Genomic DNA, 26,947 nt, shown 5'->3' on the forward strand with positions numbered 1-26,947 from the left:
AAACTCAATTTGTTCTTCTAGCCAACTGATGCGCTCTTTTGCAGACAAAACCGAAAACAGCAATGTTGATGTATTTATTTTAGAAGTTTGTCTTGTTTCTAAACACAACAGCAGGAGTGTTCATTTTGTAAGATTTAATTAAGACAATCTATTATACATTTGTAAGTTACCACTGATTCATTCATTGATCACAAGATCTCTTAAACTGTCGTACGTATCAGCACCAAATTTTGTACACAGCTTCCTTTTACCGAGATGCTCACTAAGAATGCGTTTCAAAAATTCAGAACTTGATGACAGCTATTCGCGAAAAACGCAAGCTCTATCAAACCTCTACATTTCCCCAAAAGATCGTAGTCTATATAAATATAGAAAGCATAAATAGAAATATCTCACAAATTTTGAATTTTTAAAGCAATTTTTTTTTCTTTTTTTCTTACGTCTACTTACGGCATTTTCAATTCCTACTAGACGAGGTCTAAATAAAAAACAAACTAAATCCTAATAGATTAAAAAGATAAATCTAGATCTATTGTCATTTTGCTACATTCTAAAGGATTAAACTAAACGATAACAGTTAAAACAAAATACATTTTTTTATGTAGAGAACAAAATAAATGTAGAAAGGTGAACGTGAATGTGGAATTCAATTGGGGTCTTCGGAAAATGAATTTTTCTTCTCGAGGCCTGAAACTGATGGTATGAAGAAATGTATGCTGTGTCTAATACAGTACATTGCTGGCATTAAGATTAAAGAATGCAAAAAAAAAAAAGGAAAACTAACCAAAAAAAAAAGGGAGGATGGGTTGGGGTCGAAATATAGTCTAGATTGACTTGAGAAGCCAAAGAAAAGTCCTAGGAATGCGTGTATGTGTCAGAATGTATAAAGGAGCAGGAGTTTCCAAATGAAGTCAAAGTCTATGTTGGCCAAATTATGCTGTGCAAGTTAAAAGAAAACAAAATGGGGGTTCCAGAAACGGAAAAGAGAGGTACAGACAGAGTGGGCCGTGAAATTTCATTGCAACAGATACACTAATTCACGGGCTATAAAGTATGTTTAGGTTGATCATTAAAAGTGTGACCTATTTATAACAAAAAGAAAAGAAAGGGATGTCACCAGTGTGTACTGCTAGTGTAACTATAACAGAAAGTAGTAAGATAACTATGACTTTGAATACTTTTTTGTTTATAGATATATACACTTTATTGAACATTTGAGTTTTAACATCATTAACATTTTTTTGCAAAAGTGTTTCTTAAGTAAATGCAATCACTAAGTAAAAAAGACTGTGTAATAAAAGGACTACAAAAATCAAGCATGCTCAAAGACTCAATAAATGGCATCAAAATTACAGGAACAACAAAACCTTCTTTTGTATAAAAGTAAAAAAAAAAGAGAATAGAAGGCCATTATGTTTATCTTTATAAACTACAAATCATCTTCAAAACAATGCAATGTACCAGCAGACCAAGTGTTTAGAAAGGAACAAGCAAAAATTGTTGGAAAGAGCTAGCTGAACTTGGACTTCACTTCCTATTAGGCAAGGTCTAAATAAAAAACAAAATAAATCCTATGAATAAGTTCTCTCTGTGATACTGGTGTACTATAATACTAAATGAAGACCTTAAGCTAGAAATATGAAGAAAAAAAATGAAGCAATATTATAGTATTTATGGGCAAAAAAACTTTAGATTCAATTTCCAAACATTTTGCCCTCTGCCAAACCCTAACCCATCAAATGGTACTTCAAGAGCAGTCTGTATTTCCCACCTAATAAAATACACTTTTACATTTAATGGTTATCTTACAAATAGATTTATTCTAATAACAAAATAATTGTTTAAGACAAGAACCTTGATGTAGAGTTGTACAAGTTAGTAACTGCTATTTTAGGAAGTATGATTGTATGTATTAATGTTGTCGTCTGAAGACCTTGACATTTAGTTTAGATTTCATTCATAAAACTAATGGCCAGGTTTTTGTTCAAACAAACTTGTCAGATTGAATTCTCACATCCTCATTTCTTTGTCTCACCTAGTTACTGTCTTCAAGATCAATGTTTCTATTGCTAGTCACATGCTGGGATGTTTACAAATAAAATACAAAGACCTAAGTCTCTGCTTGATAAACTCATATTTACTTCTAGAAACAAAAACAATATGAGAATACTACAATAGTGTTTATTTCACAGCACTGCCTGACCATTTCTGACTTTTAAAAATACATTGTACTTTTTGCCAAAAATAAATCAACAATGATTTGATGAGCTCTAATTGAGCAAAATGCAAATATTACTTTAGAATAGGCAAACAAAAAAAAACAACATTGAAAATCTTATTTCTAAAGTAATATGAAGATTACATTCTAGACTCAACTTGAACTAGATATATTTTGAGTAACAATTTAAATAATAGTTTGATGGTTTGTACTCTTACTTTGATTGAAACATTTTTTTATTTCTACTTTTAACTGAGAAAAATAAATTCAATTACTGGCATTACAAATAGGAACATAGGAAAAGCTAACTTAATGTGAATCATTGAAAGATGTCAAGAAAAACACTGAGTCAATTTGAAACTTACACAAGATTTGGAATTATTTCAGCTTCACCTTCCAACCGATCTTTTGAAGCCAGAATAATTTTTTTAGATTTGATAGAATTTCTTTCATAGAGTTCAGGATTCTCTTTCCAAGCTTTGAGTATTTCATACTGTCCTTTCTTTCTTTCTTCTTCTGTTAATAATTTGTGTTCCTGTTTAATACCACTGGCTCTCTGAGATCCATGTTTTGTTATTCCAATGGCAGACATTTTAACACTAGGTATTACTGGTTCTAAACTAGTCAATATAACTTGTTGGTTTGGTGTAACACTGGCATTACTAGCAGTGCCCTGGTTCTTTTGGGAACTACCAATAGTTGTCAAAAGGGAAATTTGTTTAGTTGATCTCTGTATTGGCAAGGTTGGATTGATTAACTTGACTGCCATTGGATAAATGACAGGATTTTTAAGCTCAGCTGACTGATTAGCTGGTTGAACAATCTGAGGTACTGAGTTGTTCACAACTACAATTTGATTGGTAGCTTTGTTAAGAACAAAAGTCTGATTGGATGAGTTGAATAGCTTGGGCCTTGGAGGCAATAATGAAGTGGAGATCTGGGATGGCTGATTGGATGAATTTATTAATAGTTGTCCTTGTGGTGAAAATAAAGCAGAGTTTTGAGGAAGACGATTGGTTGCATTTAATAACTGTGGCGTTTGGAGTAAAGAAGTTGAGTTTTGAGGCCTAGGATTGACTGAATTTGATAACTTTGGCCTTTGAACTAAAAATGAAGTTGACATCTGAGGCCTAGGATTGACTGAATTTGATAACTTTGGCCTTTGAGCTAATAATGACGTTGAGATCTGAGGACTAGATGGCTGAACTACAAGACCAGTCAATAATGAAACTTGTTTAGGTGCCACAGATCTAACTACTGAAGTCTGAGGGATATTTGATGAATGTCTGACTATAACTGGTGTTGGTTCTTGCTTTGGTATCACCTGTGAATTCAGTACAATTAATTTCTGTGTACTGGACAAGTTTGAGTCTTTTTGTTGCATGGCTAACAAAGAGGACGCACCCAAAATGTGTATATTACTGGTACAATCTGTACCTGCAGATGAAGGAACTAGAAAAATGTTGGGTGTAGATACCTGTATGCTAGCAGTCTCTACCAACTGTTGATGAGAAACTGGAGTACTGACGGAGGTTGATACTGGAGCAGTAGCCACAGTAACAAAATGTTCTTTATTTACAACTGAAGCATCACTACCAGAAGAATCTAAGCCTGGATCAGTTTTAATATTGACATGATTCGTAGTTAATGTTGCAGACCTATGACTTGACTTTCCTTGATCTATGTTAAGGAAAGGTTTTTTAATGCGAGAAGTTGACACTGAAGTTGCAGGCTGTTCTACCTCAGTGACATCTACAATATTCTCCTCAATGTCATCATGAGCTATGGTGACATTATACTCTTCATTTACTGATATACTTCTTTTATCTGATTCACCATTATTGGTTTCTGGTTGTACACATTTCCCTGGACTGGTTGACTCCTCCATCTTGACCTGGTGGTTGACACAATCGGCATTATCTTCTGAGTCAGCAGTATTATGGTCACTGTGTACGAGTTTTTCTAATGATTGTTCAGAGTGAGTCTCTTGTTTTGTAGAGAATGTTGAGGAGAAACTTGACTGCGTTGTACTGATGATGGCACTACTGTCAGATGGTGTGTTGTACTTGATGACGGCACTACTGTCAGATGGCTCAAAAAAATCTTTTTCTAACTCCACCTCAATAACCTGTGGAGAAATGTGCAATACTTTGTATTTCTTCATAAGGATTTTTTATTATTACAACTATGTATTAAGATATGGTAATAAGAATCAGCCAACTAAAAACTAAAAGTAAATTCTTCCAACTATGAACAAAACTAAGATATTTAGAGTAATATAGAGCATGTAGTGGTCCTATACTGTGCCCAAAACCAGGTCTTCTTGTCTTGAACATACCCTTAGACCTGAGAATGAGGCTGATTTGGGTTTAAACAACAACAAAAAACAAGTCTATCTCATCTATTATGTTTATTAGTCAAAACAAATATATAATGGTGGGCACATTATATGTCATATTGAAACCCCACTTTCCCAAGTCCCAAAAAAACTGGGTAAGTAAAACTTGCATTGGCTTTTTCAAACATTTAGCTCTGTTGTTATTTTCAGGTTTATGGAAAATATGATTGTGTTCAGGGGGAATGATGAATTAAACACAGCCAGATACTCAGGGACACTGAATAGTGAACTGAAAACAGCCAGATACTCAGGGGAGCTGCATAATGAATTGAACACAGCCAGATACTCAGGGGAGCTGCATGATGAATTGAACACAGCCAGATACTCAGGGGAGCTGCATGATGAATTAAACACAGCCAGATACTCAGGGACACTGAATAGTGAACTGAACACAGCCAGATACTCAGGGGAGCTGCATGATGAATTGAACACAGCCAGATACTCAGGGGAGCTGCATGATGAATTAAACACAGCCAGATACTCAGGGGAGCTGAATAGTGCACTGAACACAGCCAGATACTCAGGGGAGCTGAATAGTGCACTGAACACAGCCAGATACTCAGGGGAGCTGAATAGTGCACTGAACACAGCCAGATACTGGGGGGAGGAGCAGTTGCATACTGAATTGAGCACTGCCAATTATTTACACAAAAAAAAAAAAGATATGGACGGTGTGCTGGCACTATAGTATGAAATAGAACTATTTTATTGCCAAACATTTTTGGATACTACATGTGTTGACCTATTGTAAGCAGGTCACAAGTAGACTTACAGTTTCAGCACCTGGAGTTTGTAAGCCAGTGAAAGTTTTGTCCAACTGAAAAAAAGGAAAACATAAAAGTTGAACTTTTTAAAACTTATCCTGTGTAAATAGTGTGGGTGTTGCCTTTAGAGAGTTGAGATATAAATAGTATTAATTGGATTCTAAGTTTTGAATATGTTGAAGTGACACCATGTCAAAGTTAATTGAAGCTTAAAGCTTTCAAACCTAATCTCAGTACATAAAATTACATCTAACAATGAAATAATTGCATTAAATAGATCATTTATTACATGTCACAATTGTTTAAGTATCATAACAATAAGGTACATTGAGTGACAGTATGATGTGATCAATAATAACAGTGAACATTCAATGAACTTACAATGAACCCAAATATCTACTAATTTTTTTATTGTCTCCCATAAAGACATCTCTAGATACTACAAAAATTCTTAACCCTTTCTCTGAATATTCTTTGAATTATCTCAGGTCAGTGTAACACACAGGGGTGCCACCCATGAGACCAAGTAAGCCCTGAAACCCAAATTTCCAAATTTTACAAACCCTGAAATCATAAACCCCAAACTTTACCAACTCTGAAACGTACCGTATATTCAATTTAACCACCAAAATTTTACGAAAGAAGAACACTAGTAAATTACTACCTAGATCTGTATCATAATATGACCCCCATGTTTTAAATATGTAATTAGTAAGCCTATCCTTATAATAAAATAGAGTTTGTGTGTATTTATTGATAAAGCTTGTAAGACAAGTTAAGAGGAATTAGTACAATTTTATATTAGCAATATTAACCACTTCCACATGACATGTCTGATAGAAATACTGAATGTCAAATGGCAAGACAAAATACCAGACACTGAAGTCCTTCAAAGAGCGGGTCTGCAAAGCATCCACACAATCCTGATGCAGTCTCAGCTGCGATGGGCAGGACACGTCTGCAAAATGGAAGACCACCGCATCCCTAAACGACTTTTGTATGGCCAACTAAGCGAAGGAAAGCGCTCGCAAGGTGGTCATAGAAAGCACTTCAGGGACACCCTCAAAGCTTCTCTGAAGGCGTTCAGCATAGACCCAGGCACCTGGGAGACAGAGGCACATGACAGAGCATCATGGCGTCGCGCTGTGAAAACTGGCACACAGGTTGCTGAGGAAAAGAGAACAACGCTGGCAGAAGAAAAACGCCAGAGAAGAAAAGCAAGGCAAACGACATTAGCTCCAGCTGGAATAACCTGCCCAGTGTGCGGCCAAACATTCCGGGCTCACATAGGTCTCACCAGCCACATGAGGAGGCATAAAACCCCAGTGCAAAGCCCTCAGCCCCCTGGATGACAAAGTGGTCATCATTGAACCACGATGGACGAACTATATATATATATATATATATATATGTATATATATATATATATATATATATATATATATTAACAATGTTTGTACCCCCCCCACACACACACACACACAGTTATTTTAAATAATGTTTCTCTCTTAACATTTTTCCCTCATTATTCCTTTGAAGCAGCCTACGTTAATCAGATTGATCATTGATAAAACTGATTCCATCAATGTACATGCATGGACCAGTAAATCTATTGCAAGAAGATAAAATTGTTAAGAGATTTAGTCCAGATCAACTCTAAAATGAACATTTAGATCTAGTTTCTAATATTTAAATGTAGACCTAGATGGTTAGAATGTGCTGGACTGCTTGTGCATAATTTCTCTAGATTTATTGACCAATCGATCTAGCCTCTATGTCTTCAGGCTCAGGCAAACGCGATCTTATTAATTTAATTCTTCAATCATTGATTCTAGTTCTGATCTAAAAACGATGTAAATGTTATCTATTCCATCCTAAATCTAGATCCTACCTCTATAATACTCTAGACGGTAATAAATATACCCTCTCGACCAATATAGCTATAGACATAGGCTCTATAATCTATATGGAACCTATACAAATATTAAAATATAAAACACAGAAAGAAAAAAAAAATCTAATTTCGCACTCATGAATTTTTTTCTTTCTATTTCTAGATCTAGGACTAGGTACGCGATCTACGGTCTAGACTCGACCTCGCCTTACTTAATCTAGACTATATCTATACTAAATACAAGTCTTTAAAAAAAAATACTGTAAAGGTAAATAAAGCTTAGTGCGCATGCAAAGTGAAAGTCTCGCGAATTGCCAGATATGAAACTGGTAGATTTTGTTTAAAAATGGCGGCTCGCGCGATCGGAACTAGCAAACTAAAATTAACGGGAAAAATGATAAGAAATTTCGAAAAAATCTAAATCAACTAAAAACCCAGATTTTAACAAAATTGTATAAGGCATTATGTGCTATGCTCCCACCAACCTTGCAAGTGATACTGACAAAAATACATTCTATGACCAACTGCAAAGTATAGTTGACAAAATACCTACAAGAGATGTTTTGATCGTCATGGGAGACTTGAATGCCAAAGTGGGAAGTGACAACAGTGAGAGAGAGAAAAGTATGGGCACCCATGGACTTGGCACCATAAACGAAAATGGAGAAATGTTTGCAGACTTCTGCACATTTAATGAATTAGTGATAGGAGGCAGCATTTTCCCCCACAAAAAATGCCACAAAGTGACATGGGTTTCACCAGACAATAAAACAGAGAATCAAATCAACCACATTACCATACGGCGGAACTGGAGAAGCACATTACTAGATGTACGAAACAGAAGAGGAGCAGATATTGGCTCAGACCACCACCTAGTTGTTGCCTAACTAAAAATGAAGCTGGCCAGCAATAAAACAGAAAGAAACAAAAGGAAAAGATTTGACCTAGACAAGCTCAACAACACACAGATTAAAAAGGAATTCCAACTATCCCTTCAAAATAGATTTGCTGTGCTACAACTAGATGAGGCCAAACAAAGCGTCGATAAATCTTGGCAAAATTTCAAAGAAATTATTACTGAAACAAGCAATGAAGTACTAAGCCTTAACCCTAAGAAGAAAAAACAGTGGATTAGTGACGAGACATGGAAATTAATCGAAGAAAGGAAATGCGCTAAACAGGCAGTTAACCTAGCAAAAACAAGAAACCACAAGCAACTATCAAAACAAGACTACCAAGCAGTTTCACAGAAAGTCACCAAAATGCTTAGACAAGACAAACGATCATTTTACAATAATCTGGCAGAACAGGCAGAAGAAGCAGCAGGTAAAGGAGATATAAAACAACTATACAAAATCACCAAACTTCTCAGTACCAAAAAGGCTAATTGCAATGTTCCAGTCCGAAACAAATACGGAAAACTACTTTCTTCAATAAATGAACAACTTGAAAGATGGAAAGAATATTTTCAAGAAGTGCTCAATAAACCTAAACCAAGAAATCCACCAGATCTGAATGCAGGACCAACACTAGACATAAACATGGAAGAAATAACAAAAGAAGAAATAAGGAATGCACTCAAACAAATGAAGACAGGTAAAGCAGCTGGAATTGACAACATACCACCCGAAGTCCTAAAAGAAGGAGGAAGTGAAATAGTTGACCAAATGCACAAACTATTCAACAAAATTTGGTTAACAGAAACACCTCCGGGTGAGTGGAAAAAGGGCTTGCTAATTAAAATACCAAAGAGTGGAGATCTATCACAATGTGAGAAATGGCGAGGCATCACTTTGCTGTCAGTACCAAGCAAGATTTTTAGCAGAATCCTACTAAACAGAATAAAGGGAGCATGTGATGAACACCTAAGGGAAGAACAGGCCGGATTCAGAAAAGGGAGATCTTGTGCTGACCAAATAGCTACACTCAGGATAATTGTAGAACAATGTGTCGAATGGCAATCTCCTCTCTATGCAACTTTTGTTGACTTTGAAAAAGCTTTTGATAGTGTCAACAGAGAATCTATCTGGACTGTAATGAGACATTATGGGATCCCCAATAAAATAATAACCATAATCAAGAACCTTTATGATGGTTTCACCTGCCAAGTAACCCACTGTGGCAAGCTGTCAGAGGAATTTCCAGTCACAACAGGAGTCAAACAGGGATGTCTTCTTTCACCACTCCTGTTCCTTCTAGTACTGGATTGGGTCACAAAGAAGCCTACTCTAACGCAGGGAAAGGAATCCAATGGACTCTCACACAAAAGCTGGAAGATCTGGAATTCGCTGATGACATAGCCCTATTATCACACAGACTACAGGATATGCAAGAAAAGGTCACAGCTTTAAGCGAAGTAGGAAAAAGAGTAGGCCTCAAAATAAACCACCAAAAAACTAAAGTATTTAAAGTAAACAATAAACAAAGTGGAGACATAGTATTGGATTCTCAGACAATAGACCAAGTAGAAAATTTTATATACCTTGGGAGTGTAGTCAGTATATCAGGTGGAACAGATGAAGACATTAAACGCCGTATAAATCTAGCACGTCAGACATTTACACAGCTAAAACCAACCTGGAAATCTCCTTACATCTCAAACAAGACTAAACTAAGAATCTTTAATTCTAATGTCAAGGCTGTCCTACTGTATGGTTCTGAAACATGGAGAACAACTGAAGCCACAACAAAAAAAATACAGACCTTCATCAACAGATGCCTGAGAAATATCCTAAAAATACACTGGTATGACAAAGTAGAAAACACCAAACTGTGGGAGATGAGTGGACAGAAAAATATAGAAGTGCAGATCTTAGAGAGGAAGTGGAGATGGATTGGTCACACCCTTAGAAAAGATACCAGCAACAGAGCTAGGCAGGCCATAGAGTGGAACCCCCAGGGAACAAGACGCAGAGGAAGACCAAAAAGAACATGGCGACGCAGTGTACTTGAAGAAGCAGAGAAGACCAGGAAGAGCTGGGACACCATCAAAAAGCTAGCAAGAGACCGTGGAGAGTGGCGTGTTTATGTCGAGGCCCTATGTTCCATGAGGAACTCAAAGGAATGATGATGATGATGATGATGTATAAGGCAAACCTGGAAAAGGGGGGGGGGGGGGGGAATCAGACCCCTCAAAACCCAGATTTCTGGGTTATTCTGGAAAAGTGGCACCCCTGGTAACACAACAACCATCAAGGTTTTATAAAAAAAGTAAGGTTTACATTTCCTTCAACATTTTATGGGCAATGTGCTGTCAAGCGTTAAATCTAAGTTGACCTTTTCATCCTTCATGCATGCTTTGAAATGTCTCAAAACCTTGAAATGCAGACAAGCATTGCAGACACTCCACATCAAAACCCCTCTATTTTAAAACTAGAGTCAAACTAACCAACCTTTAAGTGATGAATGATATCCACTTTTTTATTCCGAGGATCAACAAAATGCAGTTGAACTCGCACAGGAAATTCCCCCCAGCCTCGTCGAGTCAAGTGGAAGGGCGGAGAGCTAAAAATAAAATTAAAAAAAGATCAAAGCTAATTTCACAAATACAATGATACAATGGATGCAAACTTTTTTTTGTTAGCATTTCATGTAGTATAGCATTAGCAATAAATTTTCTTTGGATAATGTAGCCCTATAAAAAAACTAAAAATGTTTTTAAAATATAATACAATCAGAATATTTTTATTTTATATTTTAACTTAATTGTAATTAAATCTTAAAGATGAAAAAAAAAAAAAAAGGAAAATTAACTAAAGATGCAATATCTAGAACTGAAAAGCTGAAAAGTGGGTGGTGAGGGGTCAATGATTTTGAGAATGCTAAAAAAGCTTCCATTGAAAAGCAACTAAGAGTATATTAAATATTTTGATATTGAATTGAGAAGCCAAAGATATTTGTACGCAGGACTAACTTTTTTATTGTGCCAGGGGAAGGGAAGGACAAGTAAATTTGATATTGAATTCATGAGCCAAACAAATGTGATTAATAGTGGCATGGGCAGAGGGGGGGGGGGATTATCAAAGGGGTCGTTCCAATTCAAATCAAAAGTGTATGTCAGATAATATTAGGATGCGCAGTGTTAAAAAAATGAGAGCAAGCCATTTCATTTCATTGTAACAGATACACTATACATAACAAATAACTGTACATAACAGATACACTATACATAACAGATATATTAATTCACATGCTAAAAGTATGTTAGAGGATCTTTAAAAGGTGATAATAAACATTTGTAGCTGGTGTGTAATGCTACTATTTTTATAAACCTAATGATATTTATCAATATTTATTTCAATGAATATGAATATCTTTGCCATTAATAAGAATATTAAAAAACAAGTTTAGTTATTTGAAATTTCAATAGAAAAGTCATTTTCATGTAGTCAACACTTGGATAGGGGAAGGACTGTGACTATAAAAGAAACAGCCCCAGACTAACAGGTTTGCTGAAATGGAGGATGAGGTGGGGTATTCCAGTGGTTAGTATATTCACTTAAACCAGTGGTTCTGAAACTGTCGTCCACGAAATGATGGGAAGAGGTCTGCAGAAAGAGGAATATTACATACAAAATAACTTCTTTGCTAAAAGACAGTTTATCCGATTGGATAATTTTAATAATAATCAACTCCCCCTCACTATTGTTTAAAAGTCTATTATATAACATACTATTCTATATTCTTTCTCTGCTTGTGGAGCCAGAAGCAGAAACCAGAAAGTAAAAACTACTGGCCAACACCCCGAGACACTAATCAAAGGCCTGAATATAATACACTGACCCCGAAACCCGTATATAGAAGAAAAAAATAAATGGAGAGTTGCTAGATTTGGAAACCACTGTGCAGTTCATCACAGATGTAGGACTACTCATCTAAACCCGCCAATATATAAATGAGGACTACTCATCTGAACCCTCTAACATATAAATGAGAACAAAGAAGAATTCACTCAACAGTCACAAACTAGACAATCATTTATTGGTCTTTCACTACTCACAACTATCAAATCAACTCACCAAATTCTACCAGCGAATGATATTATCAAAGCTACTCACCTAATTTCTACCAAGTCATTGTTATTATCAAATCTACTCACCTAATTTCTATCAAGTCATTGTTATTATCAAAGCTACTCACCTAATTTCTACTAAGTCATTGTTATTATCAAAGCTACTCACCTAATTTCTACCAAGTCATTGTTATTATCAAATCTACTCACCTAATTTCTACTAAGTCATTGTTATTATCAAAGCTACTCACCTAATTTCTATCAAGTCATTGTTATTATCAAAGCTACTCACCTAATTTCTACCAAGTCATTGTTATTATCAAATCTACTCACCTAATTTCTACTAAGTCATTGTTATTATCAAAGCTACTCACCTAATTTCTATCAAGTCATTGTTATTATCAAAGCTACTCACCTAATTTCTACCAAGTCATTGTTATTATCAAATCTACTCACCTAATTTCTACTAAGTCATTGTTATTATCAAATCTACTCACCTAATTTCTACCAAGTCATTGTTATTATCAAAGCTACTCACCTAATTTCTACCAAGTCATTGTTATTATCAAATCTACTCACCTAATTTCTACCAAGTCATTGTTATTATCAAATCTACTCACCTAATTTCTACCAAGTCATTGTTATTATCAAATCTACTCACCTAATTTCTACCAAGTCATTGTTATTATCAAATCTACTCACCTAATTTCTACCAAGTCATTGTTATTATCAAATCTACTCACCTAATTTCTACCAAGTCATTGTTATTATCAAATCTACTCACCTAATTTCTACCAAGTCATTGTTATTATCAAATCTACTCACCTAATTTCTACTAAGTCATTAGGCTTGTAGCTGTGATGAAGAAAAAACCAAACTTTCTTAACAAAACCAGAGATATCAGGAGTGGCCCTGGGACCTCGCACATAGACCATCCATTTATGACTCGACATGTCATTAGCTTCCCTATGGTCCACTGGAATATATCTAGACAGAAAGAATGATGATCATAGTAAAAATGTACTTTGCTAGACAGGACATTGTGAATTACACTTATATATAATACTATTCACTAAATTAGTTATTTGGTTTGAATGTTACAGATAAATGTTTTTCTCAGTGTTGTTTGTGTTAGGTCAGGGCAATAATAGTTGATTTTAGAATTGTAAGGTGAAGATATCAATTGAATGACATAAAGCTGAATTTAAATGAATTAAAAATATAAGCATATTTTGCCTATCGTACTGACCTATACAAAAAGTAAAAAAAAAGTAATTTCTAAAAACAAAAACAAATACAAAGCCAAAAGCAAAAAAAGACATCCCCAGTGTGAATGACAAGATGATAAGTAAATAAATATTGAAGCTATTCCTATAGTTGACTACAAAGTACAAACTCAAATCTGATCATTTTAGCAAAATAAAACTTACTTTGAAACATTGCCCACAATAATTTTTTTCTTAATTTTAAATCTTGACCTTCTGTCATCATAGATCATTGTATCAGGGGGCACTGATTTAGGAGCCTAAAAATGTATTGAATTAGGAACTAATAAAACTTGTAATCAATGCACAAACTGCACAAATAGAAGAAACAAGTCAATGATTTTAGTGATATCTAATTAAAAAGTACTAAAAATAGATTCCTATTGACAAGATATCTAAATAGTGAACAAAAAATGTAAAGATACTACTGACTGCATTAGTTTGTAGTGATGATGAAAGTTGTGAAGGAATACTTGAAGTGTTACATGTCTTGACTTCATTCCCCACAGGAGTGACTGAAGATAGAGGAAAATGGTATCATTTAATAAAAAATTATTTTTAAACTTCCTATATATCTGTCTATGTAATGTTCAGTCCTATCTGTTCATATTAATGTACTTCATTCTTCATAAGAACATCATTGGTCTAAAATGTTGATTATATATATATATATATATATATATATATATATATATATATATATATATATATATATATATATAAATATATATATATATATATACAAATAGAAAAATGTAGGATTGCTAAAAAGGGCAATAAACTGGTTTTAAAAAGGTGAAACATGACATGAGAATGTAGAATGTAATGAAAAAACAACAACAAAAGATAAGATAAGATAATTTTTATTGATCCAATCAAATGGAAATTCAGTTTGACTACAATTGACAACCTCAGCCTAACTACTGTACAATGACAATATAGATGAAAAATTTGAACATTCACACACGAAACACATACACATTCACAACCAGTGCTTTATGAATTTGACTTCTATGTACTTAAAAAATGACGACAGAGGATCTTGACTGAAAGTGGGATAAATGAGTTTTTAAATCTTTCTGTTTTAGTCCTAATGGAAAGGAGACGACCACTTCGTTCAGATCTTATGTAACAGTGGTTTAATGGGTGAAGGTTGTCTTTAAGAATCGTGTTTTGGAAAGGCATCTTTCATGCAAAAGCTCTTCAAGAGATGGTAGCTTGTTCGAGTGATAGATGCTTTTATAATTACTCTATTTACTCTATTTAGTCTAAGTCTTTGTGCCACTGAAGTATTACCAAACCAACAGAAGATGGCAAAGTTAATTAGACTGTAGCTGTATAGAATAGGTTAATTATTGTTTTGTTGATGTTAAATTTTCTTAGCTTACAGAGATAGAAGTGTCGTTGGTGAATTTTTGAGTAAAGGTTTTGGGCAGTGTTCACTCCATTTCAGTTTGTTGTTGATGGTTGTACCTAGGTATTTATATTCTTGTACTTGTTCTACGGTTTGGTTGTTTATCTAAATTTATGCAATATGGCATTTATGTTTCCTAAAATCAATAATCATTTCTTTAGTTTCCTGAACATTTTAAATTAGAAAGTTATCTATACACCATTGGTAAAGGATGCTAATTGTTGAATGGTACAGATTTTCGTCACCTGCAATAAGGCCAATGATTGCTGAGTCGTCAGCAAATTTTATGATGGGAGTGTCAGCTAATAGGCAGAAAAAGCAAACTTTTCAGTGACAAGTTTTCTTGAGTCCTTTGATTACTTCCTAAGTTGCCAGTTGGCAATGTAGATCATTTCCTTTGAGCCTGAATAAGCTGAGACCCCAAGATGACCTGCTGACTATCGTAAAAAAATGAAAGATAAAAGTTTATGGCCATATTACAAGATCTTCGGGGCTCGAAAAAGACATTCCTTCAGGGAACAGTACCAGGAAAAAGAAGAAGAGGCTAGAATGTTTCATACTTCTGAATAATAATAAGGCTAGTCTTCGAGTCCGAAGATTAGTGAGGAATGCAGTATTTCCCGTGGCTGCGCAGTCCCAGCTGTGATCTACATATTTTGCCACATCTAGGGCAAGCATAACCATTGTCCGCAGGCGGTCGATTTAGATTTTCTTTTCACCGTCTACGTTTGTCCTCGTCAGCAGATTTTCTTTTGGTTTCAAATGTGTATCCAGCGGCCTTCATGAGTGACCTCCAGCTGTCTTGTTCTGAGGCCGCATGCAGCCAGGTGCTCTCTTCTATGTCAGCCAAGGAAACTTGACACATAAGCTGGTCTTTGAAGCGTTTCCATGGGGCGCCTCTGTTACGTTGACCACCTTTAGCTCACCAAAAAAGACTGCCTTTGGCATACGTTAGTCTCCCATACGGGATACGTGCCCTGCCCAGTGCAACTGTCGGACCAAAAGAAGTCCCTCTATATTGTCCATACCAGTGTTCGCAAGGACATCGCTGTTTGTAGTGCAGTCTTGCCACTGTATGTTCATGATGGAGCGCAATCTTCTTTGGTGGAAGCTCTCAAGAAGTCTTCGATGTTTCCTGTACAGTGTCCATGTCTCAGAGCCATACAGAAGGGTTGAGAGAACCACCACCATGCTTCTGAATATGCTGTCAATTAATGCATATGACAGTCCAATGAAATACATGTTACAACCAAAGAAATTACAACTCCATAACATTAAATTAAAAAAAAAAAAAAAAAAAAAAAAAAAAAACTTACACTGAGTTTTTCCTTCTTGACATTTTTCTGGCATATATTGTAACTCAACATGAGAGGTAGATGAATGTTGATGGCTAGGAGTTTTGCCTAGATATTTTTTCACAGCATTGTGAATGGATGAAGGCGGAGCATTAGCACTGTTTGTCTGAAAGGTGAAATGAACTTGTCATTTTATTGATGCAGTTTTACAACACATGAAAACAAGTTTAGTTTAGTAGATAGACAATAACAGCTCAGAGCTAAACATTTCATTATTGCATTAAAATCTAACTATTTAGATTTAAATAAAACAGATTTTGGCTCCAGCTATGCCTGCGTGGACAATGTTAAGAAATTATAGCCTTCATGCTTCTGTCTAGCAGGTTCTTATCTGTATTAGCCACTAATAAGTTTCTATTAAAATTATCAATGAGCAGTTAATTTTTCAAAACTTGAAACTGTTTAAAAATAGAAAACTAAAACAACTGGAGCTCACATTTAAAACAACAATCCAGCCTGTAGAAAGAGTTCAATATTTAGAACAGTGTTATATAATATATTGGTGAATAATGTATTTTAAAGTTCTTGCACACTTTAACATTATATTATTTCTCTAACTTACAGAAAAGAACTTGTTACTTTAGTCTTTGGAGTATTTAGGTATTTGCATTCATACTATCTTAAACTTAATTGTACATTTGAATAGGTTACTGTTTATGAGATGGATTTAAGTATATTTTTTTACAAGTTCAAAACAATGAATAAAATCTAAAAAATATTTAAATGAATTAGTTTTTACATATGTTTAATTCAACTTTCTAAAAACTAAATAAAAAAAAAAACATCCTAAAAAAATGGACTTCATTCTTAAAAACAAAAGAACTCACTAAAACTCAGAATAGACTTCTCCACCTCTGCACATGAAAAACCTCTAATTAGAAAGTAGTCGAACAGGAAATTATATATATTTTTGGTATTGTTGCTAAAATATTAAATACAACACTGCTATTTTACCTGTGTACTAGTTGCAGAGTTACTTTGTCCATAATAAGTAGCAACAATACAAGCTCGTAGTCTGTCCATCATTAATCTGGCTTCACTTAAACGCTAACAGACAGAAACAAATATAGATAAAAATATTAGCACATTATACATGCTGTGGTTGGAAAAATGGAGGGGGGGGGAGGCAATGAAATTATTTAGACTTCTTGACTAATGAGACATAATTGAAAAACATTTATTTCATATGTCAGAACTAAAGTATTGCTGCAGATAACTTTTACGGTTGATTGTTTTAAAAATATAAATAAAATAAAATACATAATTAAAAAGAAAACATTCCAAAGCATACATTTAATCAAACCAGATTAGGTTAACATTTTGGTACTAATAACTAATAACAGTTTGGTTTATGTAAGCAAACACATTGGTAGATTAAGAATTCAATAAGGATAAAAAGGCTGGTTCCAATAACCAGAACTTACAGTTTACAAAGTATGATGGCACAAAAGGAAGATGGGAGATTATTTAAGTTACTTAAAAACATCTTTGAAAACTAAGAAACAACCTACAATTAGCTGACAGTCAAAAGCCAAATATTTTAAGCATCATTTTGATTAAATATTTAAATTATTTCAGGGGCAAAAGCATAATCTGTTTAAGTTAATTTAAGTTGCTAGTATAACAACAGGGGAAGTTACTCTTACTTTATCAACTTGTTGGAGCTCAGATTCTTTATTACTTATTTCTTTAACAAACTCATTTCTAACTATGTTCTGTATACGCTGACACACAGCAAGTTTGGCTGAAACAAACATTTCAAGCACTTGGCATAGTTATTAAATACAAAATAAAATACTGAATTACACTATCAAATAGAAAACTGAATGCAATTGTTAAAATTTTCTTTATATTATATATATATATACATACCATCTTCTTCAAGAGCCCTTTGTCTTTTTGTCTGCTCATTTCCAATATCTGCATAATCAGGATCAACATCCTCATGCCCACGCTTTAAGCCTGACATTATCTTTAAAAGCTACCAATATTCAATATTTACTCATGACTAGTTAGTGAAATGAAAGAAATGTACAAGATTTTAATAAAAGTATAAAATGAAATACTCTGAAAGACAAGATTGAGGCACATTTCCTATTCCATACATTCATACAAGTGCTCCTTCTTCACTAGAGAATGAAATGGATAGCTGACCTAGTGCCATTAGAGAATGGAATGGATAGCTGAATCAGCCAGGAAACACCAACTTGAGACGTTATTTTGAAAAAAAAGATAATTAAGTTTGACACTTTTCATGTGTCAATCTAATCATGTAGGTTAATTAGTGACAAACTCTGCTAAGTCATTTATTTTCCTGGCTGAATCAGGCAACATTTTCCATTCTCTAAGGCCACTAGATCTAGATCTATCATGGATTTTTTATCTTTTACTAAACTAATTATTTGGTACTTAATCAGTCTGGATTAGATCTAGATTCTAGATCAAGCAATAACTAGACTAAGTCTCTAGATGTTTAAAATTAAACTAGACAGTTGCAACTACTACTCAGACTGACTCTACTCAAGTCTTGTCCACACTGACTTCTGTTAAGAAGCAATGTCTGTAATTCATATAAAGGAAGCCTAAAGGCAATAACTGAGTCAAGTGTAGACTACTATTTTTTCATAGATATAGATCTAAATCTAGTGACTCTACTCTTCTCTAAACTAGATAGTAGAGTCGAAACTAATTAAGGCAATAGGATTAAGCGCACATGCCCAGCAGAAATTACACAATAAATATAAGTAAAAACAAAATCATACAACCCACACCCTTATATACTATACCCTGCATGTAAAGTTTCCATTTAGTGTCCCTACTGTTGCTGCCAATATGTTTCACTTATTGGAAGAAGACAATGAATATTATACAAGTTTCAATGGCTACAATAACTATAGTGAGGACAATGACGATGGATTGTATAAAATATACAATATGACATTTCTGGTATTGGCAAATGAGTTTAGTTGCTTACTTGTCACAATTGATTACTGGTATATTAGAGATTCTTTGTCGCATCTATAATGTTTGTTTTCTTGAGTTTATAATGAGGTGCTCATAAAGCATTCCAATGTACATTTCACAACCATTTCCCAACCACGCAGCAAACTATAGGAGGTCAAATGACCTACTGCTATAATCATAGTTTCTGTTAAACTATATTTTTGAGTAAATTCAATTTTGAAAACCCCACACAGCTGCCATTTGTTTGTAAAAACGTGAATTTTAGCCTGCTGGTTATATGTGCAAAATTTGGTGGATTTACTATAGATTTTATAGAGAGAGATCTATATAATATACAAATATACAATATTATTCAATAAAATTGTTATTATTAATTATTAGACGAGTCGCCACTCTGAGACTAGATCTAAAATAAATAGACCTCAGATCTAGATAAATATGATAGTCATAAGTATATACAGGTAGTCCTCGACTTATGATGGTGTTCCATTCCTAAGCGGCGGCGTAAACCAAATTTCGACGTAAGTCGGATCATACATTCATACAGAGTACTGTAGCATAATAACAGTACTGTACTGTACTGCAAACACTTAGCCTATCCATACACCTATTCTAATACATAATTATCAGTAAAAACAGTAAAATATCGTGCAGAAAAGTAATTTTAATAATGAAATACTGTACTGTACTATACAGTACAGTAAGTGGTGTAACAGTAATAAACAGTGTACTGTAATAAACAAAAATAACAATGCCAAAGAGAGAACAAGCTTATTGAGAGGAAGCTACAGAACTTGCTGGAGATACTGGGGCAGGTGAGTCGAGAGAGGCAGGTGAGGTAGAGGGTACAAGTACAGGATCTGACTAATTTGTAATGACCTGCCAATTTCTGTTGGTGTTCCCCCCCCCCCCTTATCAGATCGCCTTATGATGTCCACTTTCACCTCCATGGTGATGGCCTTCATTTTCTTTGCTGCATCCTTTTCTTTAGGGTCAGATGAGTCTGGCTTACGTTTGGGAGCCATAATGAAGGGTCCTATGGCATGCAGGAGACTAGTTGTCCTCTTGTGTACAGTACTGGACTACACTACTGTATAAATGTATTCCTCCGCCACTGCATGTAATTCGACATACGTCACAAAACTGCGTAAGTCAGACTGAGCAGTCTTAAACAGCGTTGTAACCATGAAACGACGTAAGTCGAGACCATCGTAACCCGAGGACTACCTGTATATATATGGCTCCTTTTGTCTCGAAAGGCAATGGATGCGCACAAATGAGTCACTGGTTTTGGCTTAATCTTGAGACGGGGCAGAATCTGGTGTGGCTAATTAAGCCAATTCTAGAACGGCAGACTTTGCCACAATTCGTACATGTGTATGCCTCTGATTTAGGGCTAGCGGACAGGGCAGCTTTCTTTTTTTCCCTCTTGATTAAGGCCGCTTCAATTCTTTTGTTCTCAGCAAGGGTTGTCCCAGCATGCACAGTCTGTCTCCATGCACTCCGGTCTTTGGCTATGTTTTCCCACATACTTTCGCTGATGCCTGTGGCTCTCATGTCTCGCTTGCAGACATCTTTATATGTTAGTCTTGGGCGGCCCTTGGGTCTGACTCCTTCCACAAGCTCAGTATATAAGATATCTTTCGGGATTCTACCATCTGGCATGCGGGTGACTTGTCCGAGCCAGTGTGATCTTCTTTGTGTCATGAAAGCATACATGCTGTTCATATTGGCTGATTGGAGACATGGTCCCTCCAAGAGATGCCCATTATGCGTCTCAGGCAGCGCAAGTGGAAACTAATCAATCTGTGCTCTTGGTACATGTATGTTGACCAGCTTTCACTGCCATAAAGGAGAGTGCTCACAACACAGGCATTGTAGACTAGGATTTTGGTTGCTGTGGTCAATTTACCATTTTCCCAGACGCGCTTGGAGAGTTTTGCCAATGCTGTGGTAGCTTTTCCTATCCTTTTTGTCAGCTCGATGTCTAAGTCTAGGTTACTGACAATTGTTGAACCCAAGTAGGTAAATTCCTGCACCACTGAAAGGGTGTGGTTCCCAATTTGTATTATAGGTATTTCTGCAACGTCTTGTGCCAGGATTTCGGTCTTGGAGAGACTTATAGTAAGGCTAAACTCTTGACAAGCAGCTGCTAAGGCGTTCACTAGCTTCTGTAGACCTCCTTGGGAGTGAGATACGAGTGCCGCGTCATCTGCAAACAGCAGCTCCCTTATCAAGATACGACGCCTTTTCGTTTTGGCTTTAAGACATGCCAGGTTAAAGAGCCTTCCATCGGATCTGCTATGGATATATATTCCGTCTTCCAGGGATTTAAAAGCACTGGTTTGTACGACTGAGAAGAAGATGCCAAATAGTGCATCCTTGTTTTGCACCGCTCTTAATGGAGAATGGCCTGGAGGAAGAACTTTCACACTGAACAGTGCCCTGCATATTTTCGTGAAAAGCTGACACTAGTTTTCTTAACTTATTTGGGCAGCCGATTCTCTCTAGTACAGCAAACATATCGCTTCTGCTAACAAGGTCAAAGGCCTTGGTCAAATCAAAGGTTGTCATGGCCAGGGGTGTCAATGGGGTTAAGCTCCCATTGTCTATAAAATACTCCTAATGGCATGCGTCTCAAATAGCCTCTGACAACTAAGTCCAGCACCTGGCCTGCTCGCTTAGATATTAAGCCCAGCGAAACTGCTCTTACTAACAGGTGAAGGCGGATACCTGGCGCCACAAAACCGGGAGCTTCGGGCAGATGGAGCTTGTCAGCCTAGTAAGGCAGTTCATCTAGGAGAGGGGTACTCTGACTTCAAACCCCCGCTGCCTTGCGTACTGAGGCTTCAGGAGACAACCTCGAGGAGAAATCAGGAGTGAAGCCCCTTAGGCGTTGGGAGTATCAGCTACCTGTATATAAGTATATTATATATAGATCTAGATCTAATTACTACATCTATATTATAGTCTAGTTATAGTAAACTAGATCATCACAAGATGGTCACATCAGTCATCACTGTCACTGACATTGTCACTGTCAGTGACAAAGGTCTAGTTATATCTAGATTCTACTAGATCTAAATCTAGATTTTAAATCAATAAAAAGTAAGTTAGTAAGGATGGATCTGTTACTTTTCTGTAGTACATATATTACTATTTTTTTATTACTAGATTACATCTATATCTGGATCATACTCAACTAGTCTATAATCAGTATAATGATTATAATGAATCATGTCATAGTATATAATAAATAATAATAGATCTAGATGATCTTGAATTCTATATCACCAAGACCAAGAGATCTTTATTAGCAAATTTAGTATGTATATATATATATATATATAGAGAGAGAGAGATTTATGCTAGATCTCTAGGTCAAGCCAGATCTAGATATTATATATAATATAGAATCTAGATCTAGATTTATAGATTAGATTGATCATTGATTAGATCAACAAAATTTTACAAAATTAAAATGCTGAATTACTGTACTCATAACAAAATTTAGATATATTTAATTAATTTAATGATATTTAGATTTTAGATATTTACATGTAAGACAAAGTCAAAGTTATAGAGTCTAGATCAGTAGATTCAGATGTAGATCTAGATATAGAATAAAATATAAATCATATAATCTAGATTTAGATCAAGAATATAGAGTAGTTTATTTAATCCGGACATTAAATGAATTCGGACACTCGCTGTTTTTGTGGTCATTAAATCTTTATTTTGATATTTAATATGAAACTAGCGTGCTGTATAATATGCTTGTCCATTTTCCAATGATTCTGACCCAATTTCCTTCCATTTATCTGTCTTTTTATGTAAGAAAAAGAATTTTAAATGTCATGTGTAAGTCAAGTTGTTGTTTTTTCCTATGTTACCCGGATGACTTTACCTCTAAGTCTATGATAACGAGCCGGCAATATTCATTCTGTTTTTGGAGCTGATTTATTTGATTCATAAGCCAAGTTGTTTGATTCCATACAAAAAATAATTACTAGGGTGTTTGAATTAAATTATGATTTTTTTACCAAAAATTAATTCAAACAGCCAGTTTTGGACCTAAATGACTCAATGTTAATGATATTATATTATACTAGTCGACCGGCGGCATAGCATACGCCGCTATTTTGCAGGGCCGGTTTTAGGCCACTGCAACCTATGTGACAGAAGGATCCGCACTTTCATGGAACCCGCGCTAATTCAAGGTGTATAAATTATTAAATTAAACCATTTTATAACTTAAAACAGATTTCCCATGCACTCCTGTCGATTTACCAGAAGCTCCTGGAAATCTCCCAAAATTCCAAAATATACGAAAAAGTCCTTAAAATATATGGAAATACATAGAAAAAAATTGTCATTTTGGGGTGTCATTCAATATGGAAAACGTCAATCCTATGTGCTATTAATAAAAACGGCATTATGCATTAGCCCTAATTGTGTAATCAGGTGAAAGAAGTTTCTCGCGCCTCAAACTAATGAAGAATTACTTAATGTCAACAATTCTCAAAGATAGATTGAAACATTTGGTAATTCTTGCTATTAAGCAGGATCTATGTGGGAAACAGAATTGTTATGATATACTGTATGACTTTGCTATACGCAAGGCTCGTAAAGTAATTCTGTACGTAGTAAAGAATGAATAAAATGCATAGACGAATTTATTTTCTAATACAAACTCTTAAATTTGACTTATTGTCCGCTTCCCTACCCAAACTTGGCCCCGCGAAATCTGTTTCGATGCTTAAGTTTAAGTCCGGCCCTGCTATTTAGTGTTTGTAAAATGTTTTACATCTTTTGGATGTTCCTTCAGAGTTGACAATAGTTTACTTCCTAGTCCAAACCTCCCGCATGGGATGGGAGCGGGCAGGGTTTGACAGTCCAGCGCGCAGCCATCAGTAGCGAGCTGTGAAAACGTGCTCTCCCCCCCCCCCCCTTTTTTTGTTTTCGTGGGGTGACTATCCGCAGAAATAAGAGAGTGATATTCCCTTTACTTCTTGTTTGACCTGATTAGGGAAGAAGAGAATTATATATAGAGATTTGTTGTTTTTTTTGTTGTTTTTTTATAGAGAATAAATGAACTAATGTTTGGAGTGAGTTTGGTACATTGAATGAGGTTAAATGCCTAGATCTAGACCTACTTGATAGATCTAGATTTATATAGAGAGAATATAGAGGATTCAGCTACTTAGCTAAGAATGGCTATCCTAACCTGTACTATACTACAGAAGATCATCTGTATTAGACATTTATTAAATTTATAAACAAAAAACACGAAAACATTCGACACACATTAATCATGCAAACATAAAACAAGTCTAAAAGTCATTGTAATTGTAGTCGTGTATAAGTCACTATCCCAGTGACCTAATTTTGGTAGAATAAGTGTGTTCAAATTTTTATTTTTTGTGTTCGTATTTATGCATAATTTGAAAACATCTTAATGATCTTAATATTTAGTTAATGTTAATATAGAATTAAAATCTGAGTTTATTGATGCCTAAATATAGAGACTGTCTGAAATAAATTATGGTGTCCAGAATCAAATAATGTGGGTCAAATTAGTCTGCATTAAATGAAAACACATGACCTTAAATATAATAAAACAAATATAGGTTAAGGGTACAAATATAAGTAGTCATCCTTATTCTTCGTAAACTAAAGAAGATTTTGATACTTCATTTTCTTTTCTATGTTGAACAATTGTCAAATAATGCGCTGTGAAAGTCAAACTTTGAAATTTTGGCCTATAGGTTGTCGAATAGCATTTATATATATAATATATATTATAATATATATATATAAACTACTCTATATGCTAAAAATGTTTAATTTAATTTATTTTAATTTCACACAGGCTCCAAACTAGCACTAGATGATTTAGACAATTTAGTTACTTGATCTATTTATATAATTATACCTTATATACATATCATGATGATGATAGTTACATAGAATGATACAATGATAGATCTAGAATCTAGAAAGTAGCTGTGCTGAGTGTGACTGTGAGAGTGAGTGTGTCACTGTGTATCGTGATACTGATATATACATATATAGAATATAGCCTAAGCCTAAGTTCAAAAGTTGATTAACTTTGGCTTCATTATTTTTAATCATTAACTAAGACTAAGAGTAGTAAGAGACAATCACAATGAGTAATGGTAATATTTAGTAATATTACTAATATGGCGGAAAACAGATTCTCTATTGAAAATGCATTTTTCGAGTTCAATATTCATTATCTCTGAATATAGACCATCTGTGGTATATTTGCTTTTACTGATGGATAGATCTATGTTTCTGGAAGCTTCATTAGCAAAATTTTTTTGAAATTCGTTTTTATATGGAATTTGTGCATTTGTGAATATCATGAAGTATTGCCAAAAAGACAGACAACATTTACTTCTGGATTTATGTGATCCCATTTCAAAAGGTAAGAAACATATTTTAGAAATATAACTCATGTATAAAATACATACTTAGTATTTAAAAATGATTGTTATACACCATAAAGAAAAAAAAAAGTAAATAAAATGCTTCTTTTGTCTTAAATTTGAAAAAAAATAGCCTCGATGCAATTTTTGAAGTTGTGATGTCGCCAAACAATGTGTACATTTTTTTTTAAATATAAATTACATTTTGCCGATTTTCGTTTCAAAACACTTATTTTTGTATTTCTATCATCATAATTAATTATTTTTTTAATTTTTTGGTTATTTAAAATAAAAAAATATTTATAAAATCTCGTTTTTTTTTAACACCAATCAGAATGGAGGTCGCCGGAATTGACTTCATGACCTCCCGTTCAAAGTGCTTTTTTTTTTGTCATTCGCTCAGAAATATTCGAAGCGATAATTCTAGCAAAGGTAATTATAGACAGAATCTATTACAGATAATTCAGTTCATAATATCAACTGCTTAGTTAATTATTCTGCTTTAATAATAGGATGTCGTTTTCTTCAATAATTAACTTCAAGGACGGGAACACGGGTATCTATCTTTAGCCAGGCGCGCGCGATAAAAACAAACAAACACACGTTTTGACTTAGTCAACCTGAAGGCGCACCTCTGAATTGAGATCTTAGTCTGTAAAAGCTAAAAACCTATAATTTTTAAATTAATATCGACTACTACAGCAATTATTTTACTTTAATATTGGTGCATTGCATACGTCATAAAATCGGCCCGGCAATGCGATGTTTCAGCGCGAAAGGGGGGGGGGCATATTTTGAACTTAGATTTTAGATCTAAATTAATCTCTCTAGATCTATAATAGTTTCTACAGATCTAGATCTATAAAGACTAGATCTTAACCATATTTTAAAATCAATCTAGCGAAATGCTTTTAGATTAGTTAGACATAGATCGATCTCTAGGTCTAGGACTAGATCTAGGTCACTGGACTTAGACTCTGAGATTAGATTAGTCTAGATCTAGTCATTAGAGTTAATAAGCGTGAAATTATTTAAATATTTACTGATCTAGATCTAAATTCTCTTATCAGGATAGATTAGATCTAGAACTAGATGATTTAGATCAATCTATATTTATATATAGTCATTTCTAGTAGATAGTCAAGTAGCGATGTACACACGTGGATCAAGAATCAAGACCGTAGTGATCTAGTTTCTAGTCTAAGTCTAAAT

General features: G+C 34.6%; 1 protein-coding gene across 6 annotated transcripts in view; it reads right to left on the reverse strand.

Moving 5' to 3' along the window:
- The window catches only part of LOC106054863 (YEATS domain-containing protein 2-like), a 42,967-nt gene that overhangs the window by 13,853 nt on the left and 2,167 nt on the right, over nucleotides 1-26,947 (reverse strand). For 4 of the 6 annotated variants that reach the window (XM_056004772.1, XM_056004773.1, XM_056004769.1 and 1 more), the window contains exons 2-11: nucleotides 18,192-18,327; nucleotides 17,966-18,063; nucleotides 17,274-17,366; nucleotides 16,281-16,425; nucleotides 13,983-14,065; nucleotides 13,716-13,810; nucleotides 13,111-13,272; nucleotides 10,667-10,778; nucleotides 5,389-5,433; nucleotides 2,584-4,346 (exon numbers count right to left, since the gene is read on the reverse strand). In XM_056004772.1, coding sequence (XP_055860747.1) covers nucleotides 2,584-4,346; nucleotides 5,389-5,433; nucleotides 10,667-10,778; nucleotides 13,111-13,272; nucleotides 13,716-13,810; nucleotides 13,983-14,065; nucleotides 16,281-16,425; nucleotides 17,274-17,366; nucleotides 17,966-18,063; nucleotides 18,192-18,288 — 2,693 coding nt within the window. In that variant the 5' untranslated portion in view covers nucleotides 18,289-18,327. Of the gene's footprint in view, nucleotides 1-2,583; nucleotides 4,347-5,388; nucleotides 5,434-10,666; nucleotides 10,779-13,110; nucleotides 13,273-13,715; nucleotides 13,811-13,982; nucleotides 14,066-16,280; nucleotides 16,426-17,273; nucleotides 17,367-17,965; nucleotides 18,064-18,191; nucleotides 22,572-26,947 lie in introns of those variants that run through there. The other 2 variants (XM_056004768.1, XM_056004771.1) reach the window with 2 other exon arrangements.

The sequence above is a fragment of the Biomphalaria glabrata genome, chromosome 11, assembly GCF_947242115.1.
Source record: "Biomphalaria glabrata chromosome 11, xgBioGlab47.1, whole genome shotgun sequence".
In the NCBI taxonomy this organism is placed as follows: domain Eukaryota; kingdom Metazoa; phylum Mollusca; class Gastropoda; family Planorbidae; genus Biomphalaria; species Biomphalaria glabrata.